Source organism: Mustela lutreola, chromosome 15 (assembly GCF_030435805.1).
Source record: "Mustela lutreola isolate mMusLut2 chromosome 15, mMusLut2.pri, whole genome shotgun sequence".
NCBI lineage: Eukaryota > Metazoa > Chordata > Mammalia > Carnivora > Mustelidae > Mustela > Mustela lutreola.
Window position 1 is genome coordinate 35,562,625 of NC_081304.1, and position 22,086 is coordinate 35,584,710.

At 38.9% G+C, this 22,086-nt stretch overlaps 1 protein-coding gene across 1 annotated transcript in view; it reads left to right on the forward strand.

Annotated features, from left to right (window-relative positions):
* The window catches only part of APPBP2 (amyloid beta precursor protein binding protein 2), a 60,012-nt gene that overhangs the window by 7,666 nt on the left and 30,260 nt on the right, over window positions 1-22,086 (forward strand). Inside the window, exon 2 of the mRNA XM_059147486.1 lies at window positions 21,341-21,429. Within this exon, the coding sequence (XP_059003469.1) occupies window positions 21,341-21,429 (89 nt within the window). The remainder of the gene's footprint in view (window positions 1-21,340; window positions 21,430-22,086) is intronic.

Below are 22,086 nucleotides of genomic sequence, written 5' to 3' on the forward strand. Positions count from 1 at the left end.
AAACTGAGCATATACATACCCTGTAACACAGTAATTCTATTTCAAGAAATGTACACTTAACGTTCAGGGGCGCCTGGGTGGCTCAGTGGGTTAAGCCTCTGCCTTCTGCTCAGGTCATGATCCCAGGGTCCTGGGACTAAGCCCCACATCCGACTCTATGGTCAGCTGGGAACCTGCTTCCTCCTCTCTCTGCCTGCCTCTTTGCTTACTTGTGATCTCTATCTGTCAAATAAATAAATAAAATCTTTAAAAAAAAAAAAAAAGTTCAAAATGGGGGCACCTGGGTTGTTCAGTGGGTTAAAGCCTCTGCTTTTGGCTCAGGTCATGATCTCAGGGTCCTGGGATCAAGCCCGGTATCAGGCTCTCTGCTCAGCAGGGAGCCTGCTTCCCTCTCTTTCTGCCTGCCTCTCTGCCTACGTGTGATCTCTCTCTGTCAAATAGATAAATAAAATCTTAAAAAAAAAAAACAAAAAAACGAATGTTCAAAATGGGGGTGCCTGTGTGGCTCATTCAGGTGATTCTTGATTTTGGCTCAGATCATGAACTAAGGGTCCTGAGATCAGCCCTTTCTTGGGCTCAGTGCAAAGTTTGCTTGTCCCTCTCCTCCCCACCTTCTCTCTCTCTCCAATAAATACATAGATACCTACATAAAATCTTTGAAAGAAAAGTTCTAAACAAATGGAAAAAAGATTCTTAAATATAGAAAGCAAACTGGGAGCTCCTAGGTGGCTCTATCGGTTAAGCGTCCTGACTCTTGATTTTGACTCAGGTCATGATCTCAGGGTTGTGAAATCAAGCTCCATGTCAGTCTCTGCACTGATCAGGGAATCTGAAGTTTCTTTCCTTCTGCCCCCCGCCCCAAGCAGGAGTTCTCTCTCTCAAATAAATAAATTTATTTAAAAAACAAAACAAAACAAACTGATAGTTACCAGAACGGAGATGAGTGTGGTAGGTGATTAAAATAGGTGAAGGGAATCAGGAATACACATTGTGATGAGCACTAAGTAATGTATAGAAATGTTGAGTCACTGTATTATACACTTGATACTAATATATATGTAAACTAAACTGGGATGAAAATTTAAAAAATGCACACATACACAAAGAATGTTTATAACAATGCTATTCATAAAAACCAAAAAGTATAAACTGTCTAAATGTCCATCAATAGAATTAATAAATAAATTGTGGAATAGTTACATAGTTGAATATGATGCAGTGAAAATGAATGGGATTCCCTGGCTGGCTCAGTTGGTAGAGCATGTGATTCTTGATCTCAGGGTTGTGAGTTCAAGCACCAGATTGGGTGTAGAGCCCCCGGCAAAAAAAGAAAGGAAGAAAGAAGGAAAAGAAGAAAATGCATGAACTGCAGCTGTTTGACACCATATGAATGGTGTCACAAGTATCACAAGTGATACTGAGTATAAGAAGCCAGTGATAGAAATATACACCAGAGGCTCCCCAACTTTCTCCCTTCCCAGCAGCTGGTTCATGGCATTTTATTTATTTATCTGAGAGAGAGTATGGGGGTGGGGAGCAGGGCAGAGCAACAATCAGACTCCCCTCTGGGTGTGGATCCCAACATGGGGCTTGATCCCAGAACCCTGAGATAATGACCTGAGCTGAAGTCAGACACTTAACCAGCTGAGCCACCCAGGTGCCCCAGTTCTATGTTGAGTTTTAAATGTTACTTATTACTGTAAGTTAACACTGAAAATGCAGCTTATTAACCAAGATTAGATGTCACTGAAAAGAATACAGCAATCTAGTTAGTTGGTATGGTGTAACACAGATATCGGGTATCATTTCTCTCAAATTTAAAATTCCTTGCAGTTCCCGAGGCACCATTGGTGCAGTTTGGAAGCTGTGGGTATATTGTGTATGATTCCACTTATATAATTTATAAAAACACAGGATGCCTGGTGGCTCAGTCAGTTAAGCATCTGAATCTTGATTCCAGCTCAGGTCATGATCTCAAGAGTAGTGGTGGGATCAAGCCCACTTTGGGCTCCACGCTGTTCATGGAGTCTGCTTGAGATTGATTCTCTCCATCTCCCTCTACCCTCCCAATCCTGTGCATGCATGCTCTTTTTCTCAAATAAATCTTTTTTTTTTTTTTTTTAATGTGCAAAAACTAGGGGCACCTGGGTGGCTCAGTGGGTTAAGGCCTCTGCCTTCAGCTCAGGTCAGGATCCCAGGGTCCTGGGATCAAGCCCCATATCGGGCTCTCTGCTCAGCAGGGAGCCCGCTTCCTCCTCTCTCTCTCTCTGCCTGCCTCTCAGCCTACTTGTGATCTCTTTCCATCAAATGAATAAATAAAAAAATTTTAAAAAAATGTGCAAAAACTAGCAAAACTAATCAAAAGTGTTGGAAGTCAGGAGAGGTTACCCTTGGAGGATAGTGATTACATAGGGGCACAAAGGGAGGTGTCTGAAATTCTGATAATATTCTGTTCCCTGATCTGGATGTGGGTTATGTGTGTGTTCACTTAGGGAAAATTCACTGATAAATTTTAAATATGTGAGTTGTATGTTTTCTGTATATTTCAATTAAAAGGTTTTAAAAATATAACATTCATCCTCACTTATTGTCAAGGTTTAAAGATTTAAGTCACTCATACCTTTTAACCACAATACTGTTTAGAGGTGTGTTTTTTTTCCCCTACAGAAATGTTTGTTGAGTGTGGAGAAAGTTCACTCAGTGAGGATGTTTGATGTAGTGAACATCCATGTTCACTAGGATGTTCACTACATCAAACATCCAAACAATATTGTTTATGATGGCAAAAATTGGGTACAAACTATATGCTAATCAAATAAGAATGGACTATCGCACTGCAGTTACAAAGAATGAGAATGCTGTATACACTAGGGTAGAGATGCCAGAGCATATGAGTTAGAATAAAAAGCTTGCTACAAAGTAGTAGTAATAACATAATCCTCTTTGTTTTTGTTTTTGTTTTGTTTTTAGTAGAAGAATATATATGTATATTGTTGTTGTTGTTTTTTAAATAGTCTATATGCCTAGTGCGGAGCTTGAAATCATGACCTTGAGTTCAGGACTTAAGATCAAGAGTGAGATGCTCCACCGACTGAGCCACCCAAGTGCCCCTATATGTGTATGTTTCTGTGTGCATTGAAAAAAAAGAATCTAGAGGATCACAGAGTTTTAATGGTATTTATTCAAGGGGTAGGGCTGCAGTTGCTTTATAGTTTGCACATATATCCTTTCTGTTTTATTTTAATACTTGGATTTTTATAACCATATATTATTTTGATATATAAAAGAAATAAAATAGAATTTCTAAGGTATCTGGACACAAAATTGTTCTAAGAGGAGAATAGCCTAAAAACTGATACTCTCAAGGCACCTAGATGTCTCAGTGGGTTAAGCCTCTGCCTTCGGTCCAGGTAGTGATCTCAGGTCCTGGAATCCCCCCCGCATTGGGCTCTCTGCCTACTTGTGACCTCTCTCTCTGTGTCAAATAAATAAATAAAATCTTAAAAACAAAACAAAACTGGTACTCTAAAATATTTGTCAGTGTGAACGGGATGTCCATGTAGCTTAATTAAACAAAATTAAAAATTTATTTAATTAAATAGTTGGTTCAGTAGCTGACCAGATGAAGAACATGAGAAAAAGCGCTCATTCTCAAAATTAAGAAAAAGAATTAAGGGATGCCTGGGTGGGTCAGTGTGTTAAGCCTCTGCCTTCGGCTCAGGTCGTGATCTCAGGGTCCTGGGATCAAGTCCCACATCAGGCTCTCTGCTTAGTGGGGAGTCTGCTTCCCCTCTCTCTCTGCCTGCTTGTGATCTCTATCTCTCTCTATCTCTCTCGCTGTCAAATAAATAAATAAATAAATAAAATCTTAAAAAGAAAAAACAAAAACACAACTTAAAAAAGAAAGAAAAAGAATTAAAAAACAGATACAATGGAAAGGGGAAAGTAGCTTTTTAAAAAAGATTTATTTATTTTAGAGAGAGCATGAGCACACAAGAAGGGGGAGGGAGAGATTAGAATCTCAAGCAGACTCTCCTCTGAGCATTGCCCAGTGGTGGGTTCCATGTGGGGCTTGACCTTACAACCCTGAGATCACAATTAGAGCTGAAATCAAGAGTAGGCTGCTCAACCCACTGAGCCAACCAGGTGACCTAGAAAGTAATTTTTTTTTTTTTTAAGATTTTATTTACTTATTTGACACAGAGAGAGAGATCACAAGTAGGCAGAGAGGCAGGCAGAGAGGAAGGGAAGCAGGCTCCCCGCTGAGCAGAGAGCCCGATGCGGGGCTCCATTCCAGGACCCTGGGATCATGACCCGAGCCAAAGGCAGAGGCTTTAACCCACTGAGCCACCCAGGCGCCCCTAATTTTTTTTTTTAAGATTTTATTTATTTGAGAGAGAGAGTGAGCAAGCAGTGGGGTAGGGCAGAGGGAGTGAGAGAGAGAGAGAGAAGCATACTCCCTGCTGAGCATGAAGCCTGATGCAGGGCTTGATCAGAGGACCCAGAGATCATGACCTGAGCCAAAGGCAGACACTTAACAGACTGAGGAGCCCAGGTGTCCCAGAAAGTAGCTTCTTAAATTGTAGAATGGCTTCTTTAGAAGAGCTTGTACAATCGATGCTAATCTGTCTGAAAACCTTCCTAAAAGTGTTTTTAGGAAAATACAAACGACCAGACGAGAAGTTGATAGACTAAAAACCATGAAAGAAATTGAGAGATTATACTTCTTCCTTTGTCCATCTGCCTCCCATCTCAGCAAACAAACAAGAGCTCCCACTGACTCCAGGCACTTTCTTGAGTATATTCAAAGAAGAGTTGATGCTGATACTTAATTTGTTCCAAACCAACCTAATTCTTTCCAATTAATTAAAAAAAAAGTAGAGGTCAACATAACATTGATACCTAAGCCTAAAATAGGAACAGATAGTATCTAGAAAGCCTCACATGTGAATTGTGAGGCAGAAATTCTAGATAAAATAATAATAGAATATTAATAGAACAGAACAACTATCGTAATATAAAAGCCTAACTTCTTTCCTTAAGATTTTTAAAATTTATTTGACAGAGAGAGGGAGATAGAGGGAGCACACAAGCAGGGGGAGCTGCAGGCAGAGGGAGAAGGAGAATCAGGCTCCCCACTGATCAAGGAACCCCATATAGGGCTTGATCCCAGGAACCTGGGGTCCTGATCTGAGCCGAAGGCAGATAGATGCTTAACCGACTGAGCCACCCAGGGACCCCTTAAGATTTTATTTATTTACTTATTTTAAATTTTGATTTATTTGACAAAGATCACAAGTAGGCATAGAGGCAGGCTGTGGGGTGGGGAAGCAGGCTCCCCGCTGAGCAGAGAGCCCCGCATCCCAGAACCCTGAGATCCTGACCCAAGCTGAAGGCAGAGGCCTAAGCCACCAAGCCACTCAGGTGTCCCTTAAGATTTTATTTTTAAGTAATCTCTGTACCCACTTTGGGGCTTGAACTTACAACCAAAAGGTGAATGCTCTACCAGGTGAGCCAGCCAGGTGCCCCCAGACTGATTTTTTTCTTTCCTCAATTGAAATATAGTTGAGTGTCATTAGATTTCTTTTCTTTTTCTTTTTCTTTTTTTTTAAGTGAAGACTTTCAGACTTATTTCTGGAGCTGTATACTGAGTAGTCAGTATTCCTCAAGTGCTGATTAGTGCAATTAAGAAATTTAAAGAAAAGAATAAATAGCCAACAAAATCAACTGAAGAACTAGAGCAATAAGATAATTCAGGGACACCTGGGTGGCTCAGTTATTTAAGTGTCCAGCTGTTGATTTTGGCTCAGGTCAAGATCTCAAGGTTGTTAGATAGGCCGACATTGGGCTCCCAGCTCAGTGCTGAGTTGGCTTGGGATTCTCTCCCTCCACCCCTCCCACTGCTTGCACTTGGATGTGTGTGTGTATGTGTATGTCTGTCTTTCTCTCTCAAATAAATAAATCTTGGGGTGCCTGGGTGCCTCAGTCACTTAAGTGTCTGCCTTCAGCTCAGGTCATGATTCCAGGATCCTAGGATTGAGCCCTATGTGGGGCTCCTTGCTCAGCTGGGAGCCTGCTTCTCCCTCTTCTTATGCCTTCCCTCTCTTGTGCTGTCTCTCTCAAATAAATAAAATATTTTAAAATAAATAAATCTTTAAAGAGAAAAGATAATTCAGTGAGGGGGATCATTACACATTTATGATTTAAAATTCTAATTTTTAAAAAAGATTTTATTTGAGAGAGAAAGCATGAAGGAGAAGCAGACTGCCCACTGAGCAGGGGAAGCCTGATTGGGGGCTCAATCCCAGGACCCTGGGATCTCGACCTGAGCTGCAGGCAGACACTTAACCAACTGAGCTACCCAGGTGCCCATTAAAATTCTATAATTTTTCTATATGCAGTATGGGAAAGAGTTTACTAAAAGTAACAACAGGAAAAATGCTGTGGAGTAAATCTAAAAAGGAGTGTACAGAAATCCAGAAGTTTTCAGTAAATGTAGAAGAGATGTACTTTGTTTCTAGCTTGAAAGATTCAGGATTTTAAAGATAAGATTTCTCTCTAAGGGTGTATATTCAGTATAGACTTAAAATCCCCAGAATATATTTTGGAACCAACTTTAAGAACTTAAAAATGTGGGGTTCCTGGGTGGCTCAGTGGGTTAAAGCCTCTGCCTTCGGCTCAGGTTGTGATCCTAGGGTTGTGATCCTAGGGTCCTGAGATCGAGCCCCGCATTGGGCTCTCTGCTCAGCAGGGAGCCTATGTCCCCCCCTCTCTCTCTGCCTGCCTCTCTGCCTACTTGTGATCTCTATCAAATAAATAAATAAAATCTTTAAAAAAAACACAAAACTTAAAAATGTGAAATGGAAGTAAAAGTTTTTAACTTACATAATGGAGTATTGAAGATTATGAAACACTCAAAACTCCTACAAATCAGTAAGAAAAAGAAGACTAAAAAGAAATGTGCCATTATGTTGACAGTGATTTTTTCCTAGGTGGTAAAATTGTTGTGTTTTTTTTTTTTTTATAAATTCTTTCCCATATTTTCTAATTTTTCTAAAAATAAGTAATTCTGCAATCGGAGGAAACCAACTGCTTAAAGTTGGTTATCTAGAATACAGAATGGGTTTTTTCATAAAGACAAAACATATTTCTTAGAACTATACTACTGTTTTTCTACTGCCTCATGGGTCTACCTAATTTTCATCACAGATTGGTAATGAAACTATTAAGAAGAGAAGCTCAGTAACTTCTAACCAAATCACATACTGAGTTATAGATGGCTGGTGGTTATCGATGTTACTGTTGTTAGATATTACTATTAACTAAATTAGACAATGGAAGACAAATGGTTTTCCATTTGTATCATAGTAGCTTCTACCACCATTAACATAATCATGCAAATTATGTGACTGACCTTTCAAATATGGGATAGAGTTACAGATTCTGGATACTAGATTTAAGTTCATCCTCACAATAGGGAAAAAACTCTTAATTTCTTGTTTAATGGATGTAGATCTAATAACATCTTCGTATGTGGACAGCATTATTAAGCTTTAGTAAAGGTTTGCCTTCTTAAAATTTGAGTGTTAACTGCTCCTTTTACTTTTTAATAATAAGAACTTGTTCACTTAACCTTTTGGCTTACTTAGCAATAAGCAAAGCATTTACTCTGCAAGATACAAGTATATTGGTCAGTTGTATTTAAAAAAAAAAAAAAAAGTATGCCATAGAACCAGTGAGTGTAGAGCAACTAAGAAATTAAAATGTTAATAAGAAGCAAGACATTTAAGTGTTAGCTTACCTTCAGAAGAAGGCATTTACCTTTTAATTACATGTATGTTATGTTGAAACACTTCTATGGTACTTGCTTTAATTCAGGAATTTCTAATCCAGGATTACAATGTAATCAGTTACAGAACTTTACGTATAATATACAACATAAGACCAAAGGAGGAACTAGAGTATATTATGCTAAGCAAAATAAATCAGAGAAAGATAAATATCAAATGATTTCACTTAAATATGGGACTTAAGAAACAAAACAGAGGAACGTAGAGGAAGGAAAGGAAAACTAAAACAAGATAAAAAGAGAGGGAGGCAAACCATAAGAGACCCTTAACTACAGTAACAAACTAAGGACTGCTGGAGGGGAGGTTGGTGGGGAGAATGGGGTAATTGTGTGATGGGCATGAAGGCAAGCAGTTGATATAAGGAGCCCTGGGTGATATATGCAACTGATGAATCACTACATTTTGCCCCTGAAATGAATTCTACACTGTATGTTAACTAACTTGAATTTAAATAAAATCTCTTTAAAAAAGGACCAAAGGAAATGAATATTAAGTTTTATTCCAATGTGAGTTTTTTCGGAGCTACATTTCAGATGAATTTTGAAATTAGAGAACAAGAATAAATGTATCTTATAAGTGAAGATAGTACATGTGGTTTTTTAAGATTTTATTTATTTATTTGACAGAGACCACAAGTAGGCAGAGAGGCAGGCAGAGAGAAAGGAGGAAGCAGGCTCCCCGCTGAGCAGAGAGCCCGATGCGGGGCTCAATCCCAGAATCCTGGGATCATGACCGGAGCCAAAGGCGGAGGCTTTAACCCACTGAGCCACCCAGGCACCCCCAGTACATGTGTATTTAATGAAACAAAATATTGCTGATTTGACTTACTTTAGAGGTAAAGGATATATTTGGAAATAAAGGATACATACTTTTTAAAAACTTTTTATTGAAAAAAACTAAACACAGGGGCGCCTGGGTGGCTCAGTCTATTAAGTGTCTGCCTTCAGCTCAGTTATGATCTCAGGGTCCTGGAATCAGGTCCCACATCAGGCTCTCTGCTCAGCAGAGTGTCTGCTTCTCTTTCTCTCACTCTCCCTCTGTCCTTTACCTCTCCCTCCCTCTCTCTCTCTCTCAAATAAATAAATAAAATCTTAAAAAAAAAAAAAAACCTGAGTGAAAAAAATGAAACATTAAGGTGGATAGAATGGGGTGCTTGGGTAACTCATTCAGTTAAGCATCTGCCTTCAGCGCAGGTCATGGTCCAGGGATTGAGTCCCATGTCAGGCTCCCTGCTTGGCATGGAGTCCGTCTCTCACTCTCCCTCCTCCCCTTGTTCCTGCTCTCTCTCACGTGCTCTTTCTCAAATAAATAAAATCTTTTTTTTTTTTTTTTTTTTAAGGTAGATATGGGAGCACATGGGTGGCTCAGTGGGTTAAAGCCTCTGCCTTCGGCTCAGGTCATGATCCCAGGATCCTGGGATCAAGCCCCACATGGGGCTCTCTGCTCCTCGGGGAGCCAGCTTCCTCCTCTTTCTCTCTCTCTGCCTGCCTCTCTGCCCACTTGTGATCTCAGTCTATCAAATAAATAAATAAATAAAATCTTAAAAAAAAAAAAAAAAAAGAAAGTAGATATAAAAATGGGTCTCCATGTGTCCCTCCTCCAGCTTTAACAGTTAACCATTTTTGGCCAGTCCTGTTGGTAAATCTATTCTACCACATCCCCCTTTCCTATACTATAAGGAAGCAAACCTAAGCTTCGTGTAATTTCATTTGTAAATGTTTTAGTAGCTACCATACTATTATAACACCTAAAAAAAATTAATAATTAAACTTACTGTTATTAAATGTCTAGTCATTGTTCCACTTTTCACTTTCAGATGTTAAGTGTGTATGTATTTTTACAGTTTGCTTATTTGGATCAGGATCCAGATAAGTTCTCTACCTTGGCTGTTGGTTGATCTCTCAAGTCTCTCTTGATCTGTAAGTTCCCTTTCCTTTCATGTTTCCATTGAAGAAACATGATCCTTTGTCCTGTAGACACTACAGAGTTTCCTGTGGTCTAGAGTTCAGTGATCATGATATAAAACATTTTCATCATCCCTTCTGGGTAATTTAACCTTTGTCTCTGTGGGGGCTTCATGGGTTTTACCGATTTCAGACCAGTTTTTAATACCAGGTTCTGGGATTGGGGTCTGTAAATCATTTAGGTAGCATGAATTGGGGCTGATTATTCATTGTCTTAGGTTGGAGGTCTCGGTTTTTCATAACAGACTTTTAAGGCTGTGAATGTTTTTGACTTTTTTATTTCTGGCTTAGGTAGGTGGTTCAGCTCCAGGTCCCTTTGCTTAAATAGGATCTGCTGCCTGGACTCCTTCCTATCTGGTGTTTGCACCCTACATAGCCATTCCAAGGTATAACCTGTTCTGTTTTTCTTCCTTCCTGGCTGTTTTTGAGTTTGTGTCTTCTTAATTTTTGACAACTGTGAAGTTTTCGTTCTTGGTTTCAAACTCAGCTATTTATCCAAAAGTTATTTTCTGATACTTTATTCAGCATTTCCCTTTGTTTGAGAAGAAGCTGGAAGCTTTTGGTAAGGTATCTCTGCTATCTGCCCTATTGCCACAAGCTTTACTCCTGTTCCTCTTCAAAACTCAGCTGAAATTTTTCTTAGGGTAGATACAGATATTTTATTGGTGCTACTTAAATATTTTGCTTACCTCTGTTGTATAATCTGTGAACATTATGTTTCTGCTCTAACAGATTTTATGGGGTGTTTCTGTTTTTTTTTTTTTTTTTTTTTAGATCAGAGGACAATTACTGACTTTTTATTCCTGTAGTGATAGTCACCACTATATCTCTGATACCTAGCACAGTGTCTTACACAAATGTTCCTAATACTTACTATCTTGATGAAAACCAATAATAAATAAAATATTCCTGGCTATAGTTTTCTTGCCTTTGATGTGAAAAATCACAAAGACAAAACAGGTTCAGTAAGCTAAAAGTTTCATGAATATGCCAGGGTGCTTTGTAAAACATCAAGTGTTAAAATAGGAAACCACCTATTTTTGTATATAAATTTAAGCAGCTGTTATTTAGATTTTGTTCTTGATTTTTCCATTTAGGTCCTGGCAGTTTATGTTCTTCATCATTAGCGTATTTAATTTGCATTCACGTTTGTTCTCAGAGTTTATTCCGTGAGCACTCTTCTATACAGAGCACCATGGAGACAGAACGTGAGATTTATGCCTGACAAGGTGCTTACAGTGTGGTTGGGAGGCAGAAGTAACTATGTATGAAGCTGGGGCTTTTCCCTAGGTGTCAACTTTTTTTTTTTTTTTTAAACATGTTATTTATTTATTTGACAGAGAGCAAGGGAGAGAGAGAGAGCAAGCACAAGCAGGGAGAACGGCTGGCAAGGGAGAAGCAGGCTTCCCACAGAGCAGGAAGCCAGATGTGGGGTCCAGTCCCAGGACTCTGGGATCATGACCTGAGCTGAAGGCAGCTGCTTAATCAACTGAGCCACCCAGGCACCCCAATTTGGGTGCTTTGTTTCTTGTAAGGTTGGGTTTCATCCAAAATAGATCAATACCAGTTTGGATTATGGATTCAGAAAGCACTGAATGTGTACTAATACTAGGCACTTGTGCTAGGTCTTGAGGATATAGTGGTAACAGTGGTCACCTCATAAAGTGTAGAGCGTAATGGACTGACATGTTTAACAAGTTGGGTGAATGTATGATGCATGTCTTGATGCTACTATGGGGGAAAAATAAAATATGTCATGATACAATATTAACGGAACAACAGAATTTAGACTGGGGAGTCAAGGGAAGGTCTCTGTGAGGAAGTGACATATTAGTTGAGGCCATTAGGAAGAGTTACAGATTAACCAGGCAAAGAATCATGGTACTAGTACTTCATATGGCCTCAGTTGTGTGTGTGCAAAAGTTATGAGGTAAGATAGAGCTAACGGAAAACTAATGTGGCAGAATGTGAGGGACAGGGAGAAAGAATGGTGGTAAAAGATGAGGTTTGAAAAATAGGCAGGAGGGGCGCCTGGGTGGTCAGTGGATTGGGCCGCTGCCTTCGGCTCAGGTCCTGATCCCAGAGTCATGGGATCAATCCCCGCATCAGGCTCTCTGCTCTACGGGGAGCCTGCTTCCTCCTTTCTCTCTGCCTGCCTCTCTGTCTGCTTATGATCTCCGTCTGTCAAATAAGTAAATAAAATATTTTAAAAAAAAAAAAGAAAAAAATAGGCAGGAGTCAGAGGACTTTCAGAGACTCTTAAGACCACATTAAAGATTTTGAATTACATTCACATTGACACCACCATTGAAAAATTTTAAACAAGGAATGGTATGAAATAATTTACATTTTAAAAAGATCGTTCTTGGGGCGTCTGGGTGGCTCAGTGGGTTAACCCTCTGCCTTCGGTTTAGGTCATGATCTCAGGATCCTGGGATCGAGCCCCACATCGGGCTCTCTGCTCCGCGGAGAGCCTGCTTCCTCCCTCTCTCTCTGTCTGTTTCTCTGCCTACTTGTGATCTCTCTCTCTGTGTCAAATAAATAAATAAAATCTTTAAAAATAAATAAATAAAAAGATCATTCTTGGTACTGTTTGGACAGTGGACTAGAAATGGACAAGAGTGCAAATGGAGAAGCCAGTTCTTATCAAACCTTTGCAGTAATCCAGGTGAAAGATTTGAAATAGAAACCCTATCTCATGGGTGTACAGTTTATTGACTATAGTCCAGATTTCTAAAAAACATATGTATATATGATGGTAGATATATAATTTAAAAACAAAAGTGGAGGTGTAGTATTCAGACTTTGCTGAAACTTGTTCATTTTATGTGTCATGGTAATTTTCCTTGATAGCTCCTTTTCATTTCTGAAGATTTTTGCTCCTTAATGACTCTTAAAAAAGGGTTAACAGTTCAAATATGAGTGAGGTACACAAGTTTCATAGATTGTGTCTGTGTGTGACTTTTCATAGTTACTTTTAGACAATAGTGTGAACTCAGTTTCTTTCTTTCTTTTTTTTTTTCTAAACCTTTCCAAGTTTTTGTTGTTGGGAATTAACCTAGATTATTTTGTATGCTAATTTGATGTCTAGACTAAGCTGTTCATTCTTAGCCTGTGGTGATCTGAATTGGCTGGGAAAGCACCCGTGCTAATTAAAAATCCCTTGGGTTAAGGAAGACTTTCATCCCCATCTTTACCTCCCAAAGAGTTTTCTGGGTTTGGGGCTGTTTTGCATTGCCGTTGCAATAGTTTTTTCCTTTGGTATGTTACAAGATTTTTACTCTTGTCTTTGGAAGCCTTTGCTTCTAAAACATCACCAGGAGTTCATTCCTTTGTGTCTTAAAGATATTAACTCTTATATGTGTGTATTATTAATTTTACTCAGTTTTGTTATATTTAAAATTGTTTATAATATTCTATATTTATGGGCATTTTAAGGTTTTGTGTAATCATTTATCTCTTACTTTATGATTTTTGCCTTTGTTATGTTTTGAAAGGCAATGTTACCAGGTGACTTTTATCACTACTGTGATTTAAGTTGAAAAAAAAATTTTTTTTGCTATATTTAATCAGGAGGCATCTTACTTTGCTTCCCCATTTTTATGTACTCTTTATTAGCTACTTCAGTGATTTAAAAATTTTTTCTTTCATCATATGTTGATTTTTGCATTTTGGTACATTGATTGGTCTGTCTTCATACCTGTATAGTATTGTTGTAGGTGGGGTTTTTGTTGTTGTTTTTTTGTTTTTTTATTTTTTAAGTGGGGGAGAGGGGCAGAGACAGAATCTTTTTTTTCTTTTTAAGATTTTATTTATTTATTTGATAGATCACAAGTAGGCAGAGAAGCAGGCAGAGACAGAGAGAGGGGGAAGCAAACAGGCTCCCGGCTGAGCAGAGAGCCCAATGCAGGGCTAGATCCCAAGACTGTGGCATCATGACCTGAGCCACCCAGCTGCCCCGACAGAGAGATTTTTTTTTTTTTTTTTTCAGAGAGAGAATTTTAAGCAGACTCCATGCCCAGCACGAGTTGGCTGTGGGGCTTGATCTCACAACCCTGAGATCATGACCTGAGCTGAAATCAAGAGTTGTATTGACTGAGCCATCCAGGCACCCCTGTTCTAGTTGTATTTTATTGTCTGTTTTTGATTCTGTTGGGAGGTAATTTATCTACTTCTAAAAATAAGCTATTTTTCCTTATTTTCCTTAAAGAACCAATAGCTAAAAGTAGTTGATCAGAGTCCTTTAATAGCCTCCTTATTCATTGCATACAGAATATGAAACACCGTTGGGGTGCCTTGGTGGCTTCGTTGGTTAAGCGTCTATCTTGGGTTCAGGTCATGATCCCATGACGTGTCTTGCATGGGACTTCTTGTTCAGTGGGGAGCCTGTTTTTCCCTCTGCCAGCCACTCTCCCCTGCTTGTGTGCACTCACACTTGCTATTGCTGTCTCTGGCAAATAAATAAAATCTTTAAAAAAATATATGGAACACTAAGAATGAACTGAAATCAGTCTCATTTTAAAAATCTAACGAAATCAGTACCAAGAACTCGACTGTATAAGCCATATGAATCTATGAAGGAATTACTCTTTAAATCTTCTACTCTATAAATTTTTAAACATTACCCTCTTATGTGTACTCTTAGTTCCTGATAGATTATCTTCAAGAGGCAGTCTAGTGTAAGTTATTAAGAACATGGATGTAGGGACCCTGGGTGGCTCAGTGGGTTAAGCCGCTGCCTTCGGCTCAGATCATGATCTCAGGGTCCTGGGATCAAGACCCTCATCGGGTTCTCTGCTCAGCATGGAACCTGCTTCCTCCTCTCTCTCTGCCTGCCTCTCTGCCTACTTGTGATCTCTGTCAAATAAATAAATAAAATCTTAAAAAAAAAAAAAAAAAAAGAACATGGATGTAAAGACAGACTTCCTGGGGCCAGATTTGTATTTTACCACTTCTTTTTTTTTTTTAAAAGATTTTATTTATTTATTTGACAGAGAGAAATCACAAGTAGATGGAGAGGCAGACAGAGAGAGAGAGGGAAGCAGGCTCTCCGCTGAGCAGAGAGCCTGATGCGGGACTCGATCCCAGGACTCTGAGATCATGACCTGAGCCGAAGGCAGCGGCTTAACCCACTGAGCCACCCAGGCGCCCCTATTTTACCACTTCTTAATTGTGAGGTTTTGATCAGGTTATTTAACATGCCTCGATTTCCTTAACTGTGAAAGATAGAAGAAGTACTTACGAAAAGTACTTAGAACAGTGCCTGGCACATACTAGATCTTTGTAAGCATTAAATACTATTTTTAATCTGAATTAGTGTCCAGAAATTTTGTTCATAGAATGTGTAAATTTGCTTTTTTTTTTGCATAAACCTGATAAGGATAATTTGAAGCAAATCATTAAACTCTTCCCAGAATTGAAATATGAACCCATTTTTAGCTAGAAAAATTGAATAGTTGAGTAAAGGGGGGCTGTTATGTTAATAAGGGCATGTTTATGATAGATTTATAACTTTAACTAAGGAAATAACTTCTCTAAATTTTAGTTTCAAGGGGCGCCTAAGTGGCTCAGTGGGTTAAGCCTCTGCCTTCGGCTCAGGTCATGATCCCAGGGTCCTGGGATCAAGCCCTGCATCAGGCTCTTTGCTCAGTGGGGAGCCTGTTTCCCTCTCTCTCTCTGCCTGCCTCTCAGCCTACTTGTGATCTCTGTCTGTCAAATAAATAAATAATCTTAAATTTTAGTTTTGAACCCCATTTAGTAGGATATATACATTTTTAGTCATTAAAGGGATATTTTGAGTTGTAGAACATACAAGTTTGTCTCTTTTTGACCTAGTGAGTATAGGCAAAAAGTTGTACAACTTGTTTTCATTTCTCCTATCTTAAAAGAAATGCTAACCCTTAAGTTTGCTAATGATGAGTTATTTTGGTAAGCAGAAATTTTTTTGTTCTGTACTGTTTTTGGAGTGTGTATATATTTATTTTGTTAAGTACATTTGTTTTTCTGCCCCATATCAGAAATGTATCACATTGTTAAGCCCCCGAATAGGGCTTATGTTATAAATACTCAGATTTATTTTCCCTGAGTTATTCTCTGTTGGTTGATTAGTCAAAGTATGACAGTGGTTAGTAACACTGAATTTTACTGTGTACATTCCTAGAAGCTCTTACTATAGCAGAAAACATAATAACCTCCAAAATGAACAAATCTTTCCTTATAAAGTTTTACTGTTTTTTGTTTTTTCAATTTTTCTTAATTAACATATAATGTAATATTTGCCTCAGGGGTACAAGTGTGTGACTCATCAGGCTTACACACTCTACAGCAGTCACCATAGCATATACCCTCCCTAGTGTCCATAACCCAACCACCCTGTCCTTTCCCCCCTGCAACACTCAGTTTGTTTTGTGAGATTATGGTTTTCTCTTATGGTTTGTTTCCCTCCTGATCCCATCTTTTCCTTCCTTACCCCTCAAACCCCCCACTTTGCCTCTCAAATTCCTCATATCAGGGAGATCATATGATAATTGTCTTTCTCTGACTAACTTATTTCGCTCAGCATAATACCCTCTAGTTCCATCCACATCATCACAAATGGCAAGATTTCATTTCTTTTGGTGGCTGCATAGTATTCCATTGTATATATATATACCACATCTTCTTTTTTTTTTTTTTTTTTAAGATTTTATTTATTTATTTGACAGAGAGAAATCACAAGTAGACGGAGAGGCAGGCAGAGAGAGAGAGAGAGAGGGAAGCAGGCTCCCCGCTGAGCAGAGAGCCCGATGCGGGACTCGATCCCAGGACCCTGAGATCATGACCCGAGCCGAAGGCAGCGGCTTAAACCACTGAGCCACCCAGGCGCCCCTATACCACATCTTCTTTATCCGTTTATCTGTTGATGGACATCTAGGTTTTTTCCATAGTTTGACTATTGTGGACATTGCTGCTATAAACATTCGGGTGTGTGTGCTCCTTTGGATCACTACATTTGTATCTTTAGGGTAAATACCCGGTAGTGCAATTGCTGGGTTGTAGGGTAGCTCTATTTTCAACTTTTTGAGGAACCTCCATGCTGTTTTCCAGAGTGGCTGCAACAGCTTGCATTCCCACCAACAGTGTAGGAGGGTTCCCCTTTCTCTACATCCTCGCCAGCATCTGTCATTTCCTGATTTGTTAATTTTAGCCATTCTGACTGGTGTGAGGTGGTATCTCATTGTGGTTTTGATTTGTATTTCCCTGATGCCAAGTGATGTGGAGCACTTTTTCATGTGTCTGTTGGCTATCTGGATGTCTTCTTTGTAGAAATGTCTGTTCATGTCCTCTGCCCATTTCTTGATTGGATTATTTGTTCTTTGGGTGTTGAGTTTGATAAGTTCTTCATATATTTTGGACACTAGCCCTTTATCTGATATATCCTTTGCAAATAATCTTCTCCCATTCTGTCAGTTGTCTTTTGGTTTTGTTGACTGTTTCCTTTGCTGTGCAAAAGCTTTTAATCTTGATGAAGTTCTACTAGTTTATTTTTGCCCTTGCTTCCCTTGCCTTTGGCAATGTTTCGATGAAGAAGTTGCTGTGGCTGAGGTCGAAGAGGTTTCTGCCTGTGTTCTCCTCAAGGATTTTGATGGATTTCTGTCTCACATTGAGGTCTTTCATCCATTTGGAGTCTATTTTTGTGTGTGGTGTAAGGTAATGGTCCAGTTTCATTTTTCTCCATGTGGCTGTTCAATTTTCCAAACACCGTTTGTTGAAGAGACTGTCTTTTTTCCATTGGACATTCTTTCCTGCTTTGTTGAAGATCCGTTGACCATAGAGTTGAGGGTCCATTTCTGGGCTCTCTGTTCTGTTCCATTGATCTGTGTGTCTGTTTTTGTGCTAGTACCGTACTGTCTTCATGATGACAGCTTTGAATAAAGCTTGAAGTCTGGAATTGTGATGCCACCAACTTTGGCTTTCTTTTTCAACATTCCTCTGTCTTTTCTGGTTCCATATAAATTTTTTGGTTCTTTTTTGGTTCCAGGTCTTTTCTGGTTCCATATAAATTTTAAGATTATTTGTTCCATTTCTTTGAAAAAAATTGATGGTACCTTGATGGGGATTGCATTAAACATGTAGATTGCTTTAGGTAGCATAGATACTTTCACAATATCTGTTCTTCCAATCCATGAGCATGGAACATTTTTCCATTTCTTTATGTGTCATTCTCAATTTCTTTCATGAATACTTTATAGTTTTCTGAGTACAAAGCCTTTTCCTCTTTGGTTAGGTTTATTCCTAGGTATCTTTTGGTATTGGGTACAATTGTAAATGGGATTGACTCCTTAATTTCTCTTTCTTCTATTTTGTTGTTGGTGTATAGAAATGCAACTGATTTCTGTGCGTTTATTTTATATCCTGACACTTTACTGAATTCTTATACAAATTCTAGCAAATTTGGAGTGGAGTCTTTTGGCTTTTCCATAGAAAGTATCATATCATCTGTAAAGAGTGACAGTTTAACTTCTTCTTTGCCGATTTGGACGCCTTTAATTTCTTTTTGTTGTCTGATTGCTGAGGCAAGGACTTCTAGTACTACGTTAAATAGCAGTGGTGATAATGGACATCCCTGCCGTGTTCCTGACCTTAGCCGAATAGCTGTGTTTTTTTCCATTGAGAATGATATTTGCTGTGGGTTTTTCATAGATGGCTTGGATGATATTGAGGAATATACCCTCTGTCCCTACACTTTGAAGAGTTTTGATCAAGAAAGGATGCTGTACTTTGTCAAATGCCTTTTCAGCATCTATTGAGAGTATCATGTGGTTCTTGTTCTTTCTTTTATTAATGTATTGTATCACATTGATTGATTTGCGGGTGTTGAACCAACCTTATAGCCCTGGAACAAATCCCACTTGGTTGTGGTGAATAACCTTTTAATGTACTGTTGGATCCTATTGACTAGTATTTTGGTGAAAATTTTCACATCTGCATTCATCAAGGATGTTGGTCTATAATTTTTTGATGGGGTCTTTGTCTGGTTTGGGGATCAAGGTAATGCTGGCCTCATAAAATGAGTTTGGCAGTTTTCCTTCCATTTCTATTTTTTTTGGAACAGTTTCAGGAGAATAGATAGTAATTTTTCTTTAAATATTTGGTAGAATTCCCCTGGGAAGCCCTTTGGCCCTGGGCTCTTGTTTGTTGGGAAATTTTTGATGACTGCTTCAATCTCCTTACTGGTTATGGGTCTGTTCAGGTTTTCTGTTTCTTCCTGGTTCAGTTTTGGTAGTTGTTTTTTGGGTTTGTTTTGTTTTAAGATTATTTATTTATTTGACACAGAGAGGGAGATCAGAAGTAGGCAGAGAGGCAGGCAGAGGGGGGCCCGGCAGCAGGCTCCCTGCTGAGCAGAGAGCCCCATGCGGGGCTCGATACCAGGAGCCTGAGATCATGACCTGAGCCAAAGGCAGAGGCTTTAACCCACTGAGCCACCCAGGCGCTCCCAGTTTTGGTAGTTTATACATCTCTAGGAATGCATCCATTTTAAAGTTTTACTGTTAGTACGACTATCTGACCATTTTATGTGGAAACATTTCTGCCTTTTCTTCCTGAGCATTTGGTGGTCCCTTATCTGTTCTCCCCTTCAGGAGTTAGGGATTTTTCAGAGTTGTCCGTATTGATTTGCATTAAAGTATCTACCTAATTTGACCTGGCTTCCATTGAGACTAGTGATTGGCCCAAGAACTAGCTGACTGAGCTTGTGGTATATTTTCTTAGCACAAAGTTAATGGCCCATTTGACAAATGAATACTAGATCTTGTCCTCTTTCTGAAACCCATGTTCTATCAACTGAGCTAAGAGTTAAGTGCCTATAAAGTGAATTAATGAAACAAAATTCAAGCCTTCTAAGGCACTGTATTTATAAAATACATATAAATTCAAAAGCTGGTGAAGCTGGAGTGGGGCAGAGGTATTTATTTGTCTCTTTTTAACTGTGTGCATGTATTATTCATGATAAACATTTAACACATTTGTTAAAATTTTCTTTCCCCCCCCCCTTTTTTTTTTAAAGATTTTTATTTTAAGTAATCCCTACACCCAATGTGGGGCCTGAACTCACAACCCCAAGATTGAGCTGCATGTTCTACCTAACCAACCAGCATCCCTAAAATGTCATTTTTAAAAGATGTTCTAAGGGTGCCTGGGTGGCTCAGTCAGTTTAGTGCTTAACTCTTCCTTTCAGATCGGGTCATGATCTCCAGGTCGTGAGATCACGTTCCTCCTTCAGTGTGGAGTTGGCTTGAGATCCTCTTCCTCTCCCTCTGCCCCCTCTCCCACAGACTCACTTGCACTCTCTATCTCTCTCTCAAACAAATAAATGTTTGAAACAAAAGTTCTAAAAAGGCAAAATGAATAAATGATTGTGACATGATTAGAAATCCTACCATCTTGGATTACTTTGTGGTTTTAGTTCTTTTTTCATCCTGGAATACTTTATTTATTACTATTTTTTAAAGACTTTATTTATTTGAGAGAGTCAGAAAGAGTGCGGGAGAGAGCACAGAGGGAGGGGGCAACAGGAGAGGAAGGAACAGATTCCCCACTGAGCAGGGAGCCCAACCTGGGGTTTGGTCCCAGGACACATGAGAGCAGGACCTGAGCTGAAGGCAGACACTTAACCGACTGAGCCACCCAAGTGCCCCCCTAGATTACTTTAGATGTCTTTTGGTGTGCTTGTAAAGTACCATGGCCAGAACTGAGCTGAGATTTTTGTGGTAGGCTGAGGAGCCCTTTAGTGGGGCATATTGAGCATTCTGGCTTTTGGACATTATCTGTGCTATAATTTTGATAATTTTACATTAACTATCTAGTTTTGTTTAAAGAAAAGTTAATTTTAAAAGTTTCTTGTATATAATTTTTTATGTTTATTTAAAGGTTTTATTTGAGAGAATGCGTGAAGCAGACTTCCCACTGAATGGGGAACCTGACATGGGTCTAGATCTTAGGACCCCAAGATCATGACCCGAGCCAAAGGCAGATGCTTAACTGACTGAGCCACCCAGGCGCCCCATAACTTTTTAAGTTTATATAATAAATAATTATATAACACTTTGTAGTATTCAACATGTACCAGATACTATTTTATAAATACTAACTTTATATACAACTATTAAAGTGTTTTTTATGAATTGTAGAAACTTGTTAATTTAGGGACTCCTGAGTGACTCCATCAGTTAAGCATTTTTGACTCTTAGTTTTGATTCAGGTCATGGTCTCAGGGTTGTGAGATTGAGCCCCTGGGTATGGAGCTTGCCCTGGATTGTCTGTCTCCCTCTGCCCCTTCTCCCCTCTTAAAAAAAGTTGTTAATTTACTGCTATATTTCTCTAAGACAGCAGACGTATGTTTCCTGATACTGCTGTGTGAGCATACCGACTTGGGGTAATATCCATGAAATAATCAAATATTAAGTCAATTAAATTATATCTATAAGTATAACTAAAGTATAAAATTAAATTAACATTTTAAAATTACCTTTTTCATTTTCATTTCAGCTTTACCAACAGGGACGCTTATGTCAACTGGGCAGTGAATTTTGTGAATTGGAAGTTTTTGCTAAAGTATTGAGAGCTTTGGATAAAAGGTAAAATCACTTTTTAAAAAAATTATAGTAAACTATACATGCCTGAATTTTACCATTGTAACTTCTTAGGTGTACTTCACTGGCATTAAGTGCAATTCCCATTATGAAACCATCAGTACCACCTTGCTTTTTGTGTTCAAGAAAATGAGATTGAATTCATCTTTCCCATGGTAGCTGTTACCATGTAGTAAGTACCACATACATGTATAGTGACACAGCCTTTGATTATACTTGCTGTTCTCTTTAGCATTCTTCCCAGAATTTGCTTTATTTATTTATTTATCTATTTATTTATTTATTTTTAAGATTTTATTTATTTGCTTGTCAGAGAGAGAGAGAGTGTGAGAGTGAGCACAGGCAGACAGAGTGGCAGGCAGAGACAGAGAGAGAAGCAGGCTCTCTGCTGAGCAAGGAGCCGGATGTGGGACTCAATTCCAGGATGCTGGAATCATGACCTGAGCTGAAGGCAGCGGCTTAACCAACTGAGCCACCCAGGCGTCCCCAGAATTTGCTTTAAAAGCCATTTCTTTTTCCTAACTCTAGGAAAATAAGAATGTAGTTTTTACAAAATACTGCTGTCTTTAATAAGAACATTATCAAGTTCCATTTGTTCAACAAATTAACTAAGTATATACTTGTTGAATGCCTAGTCCTTGT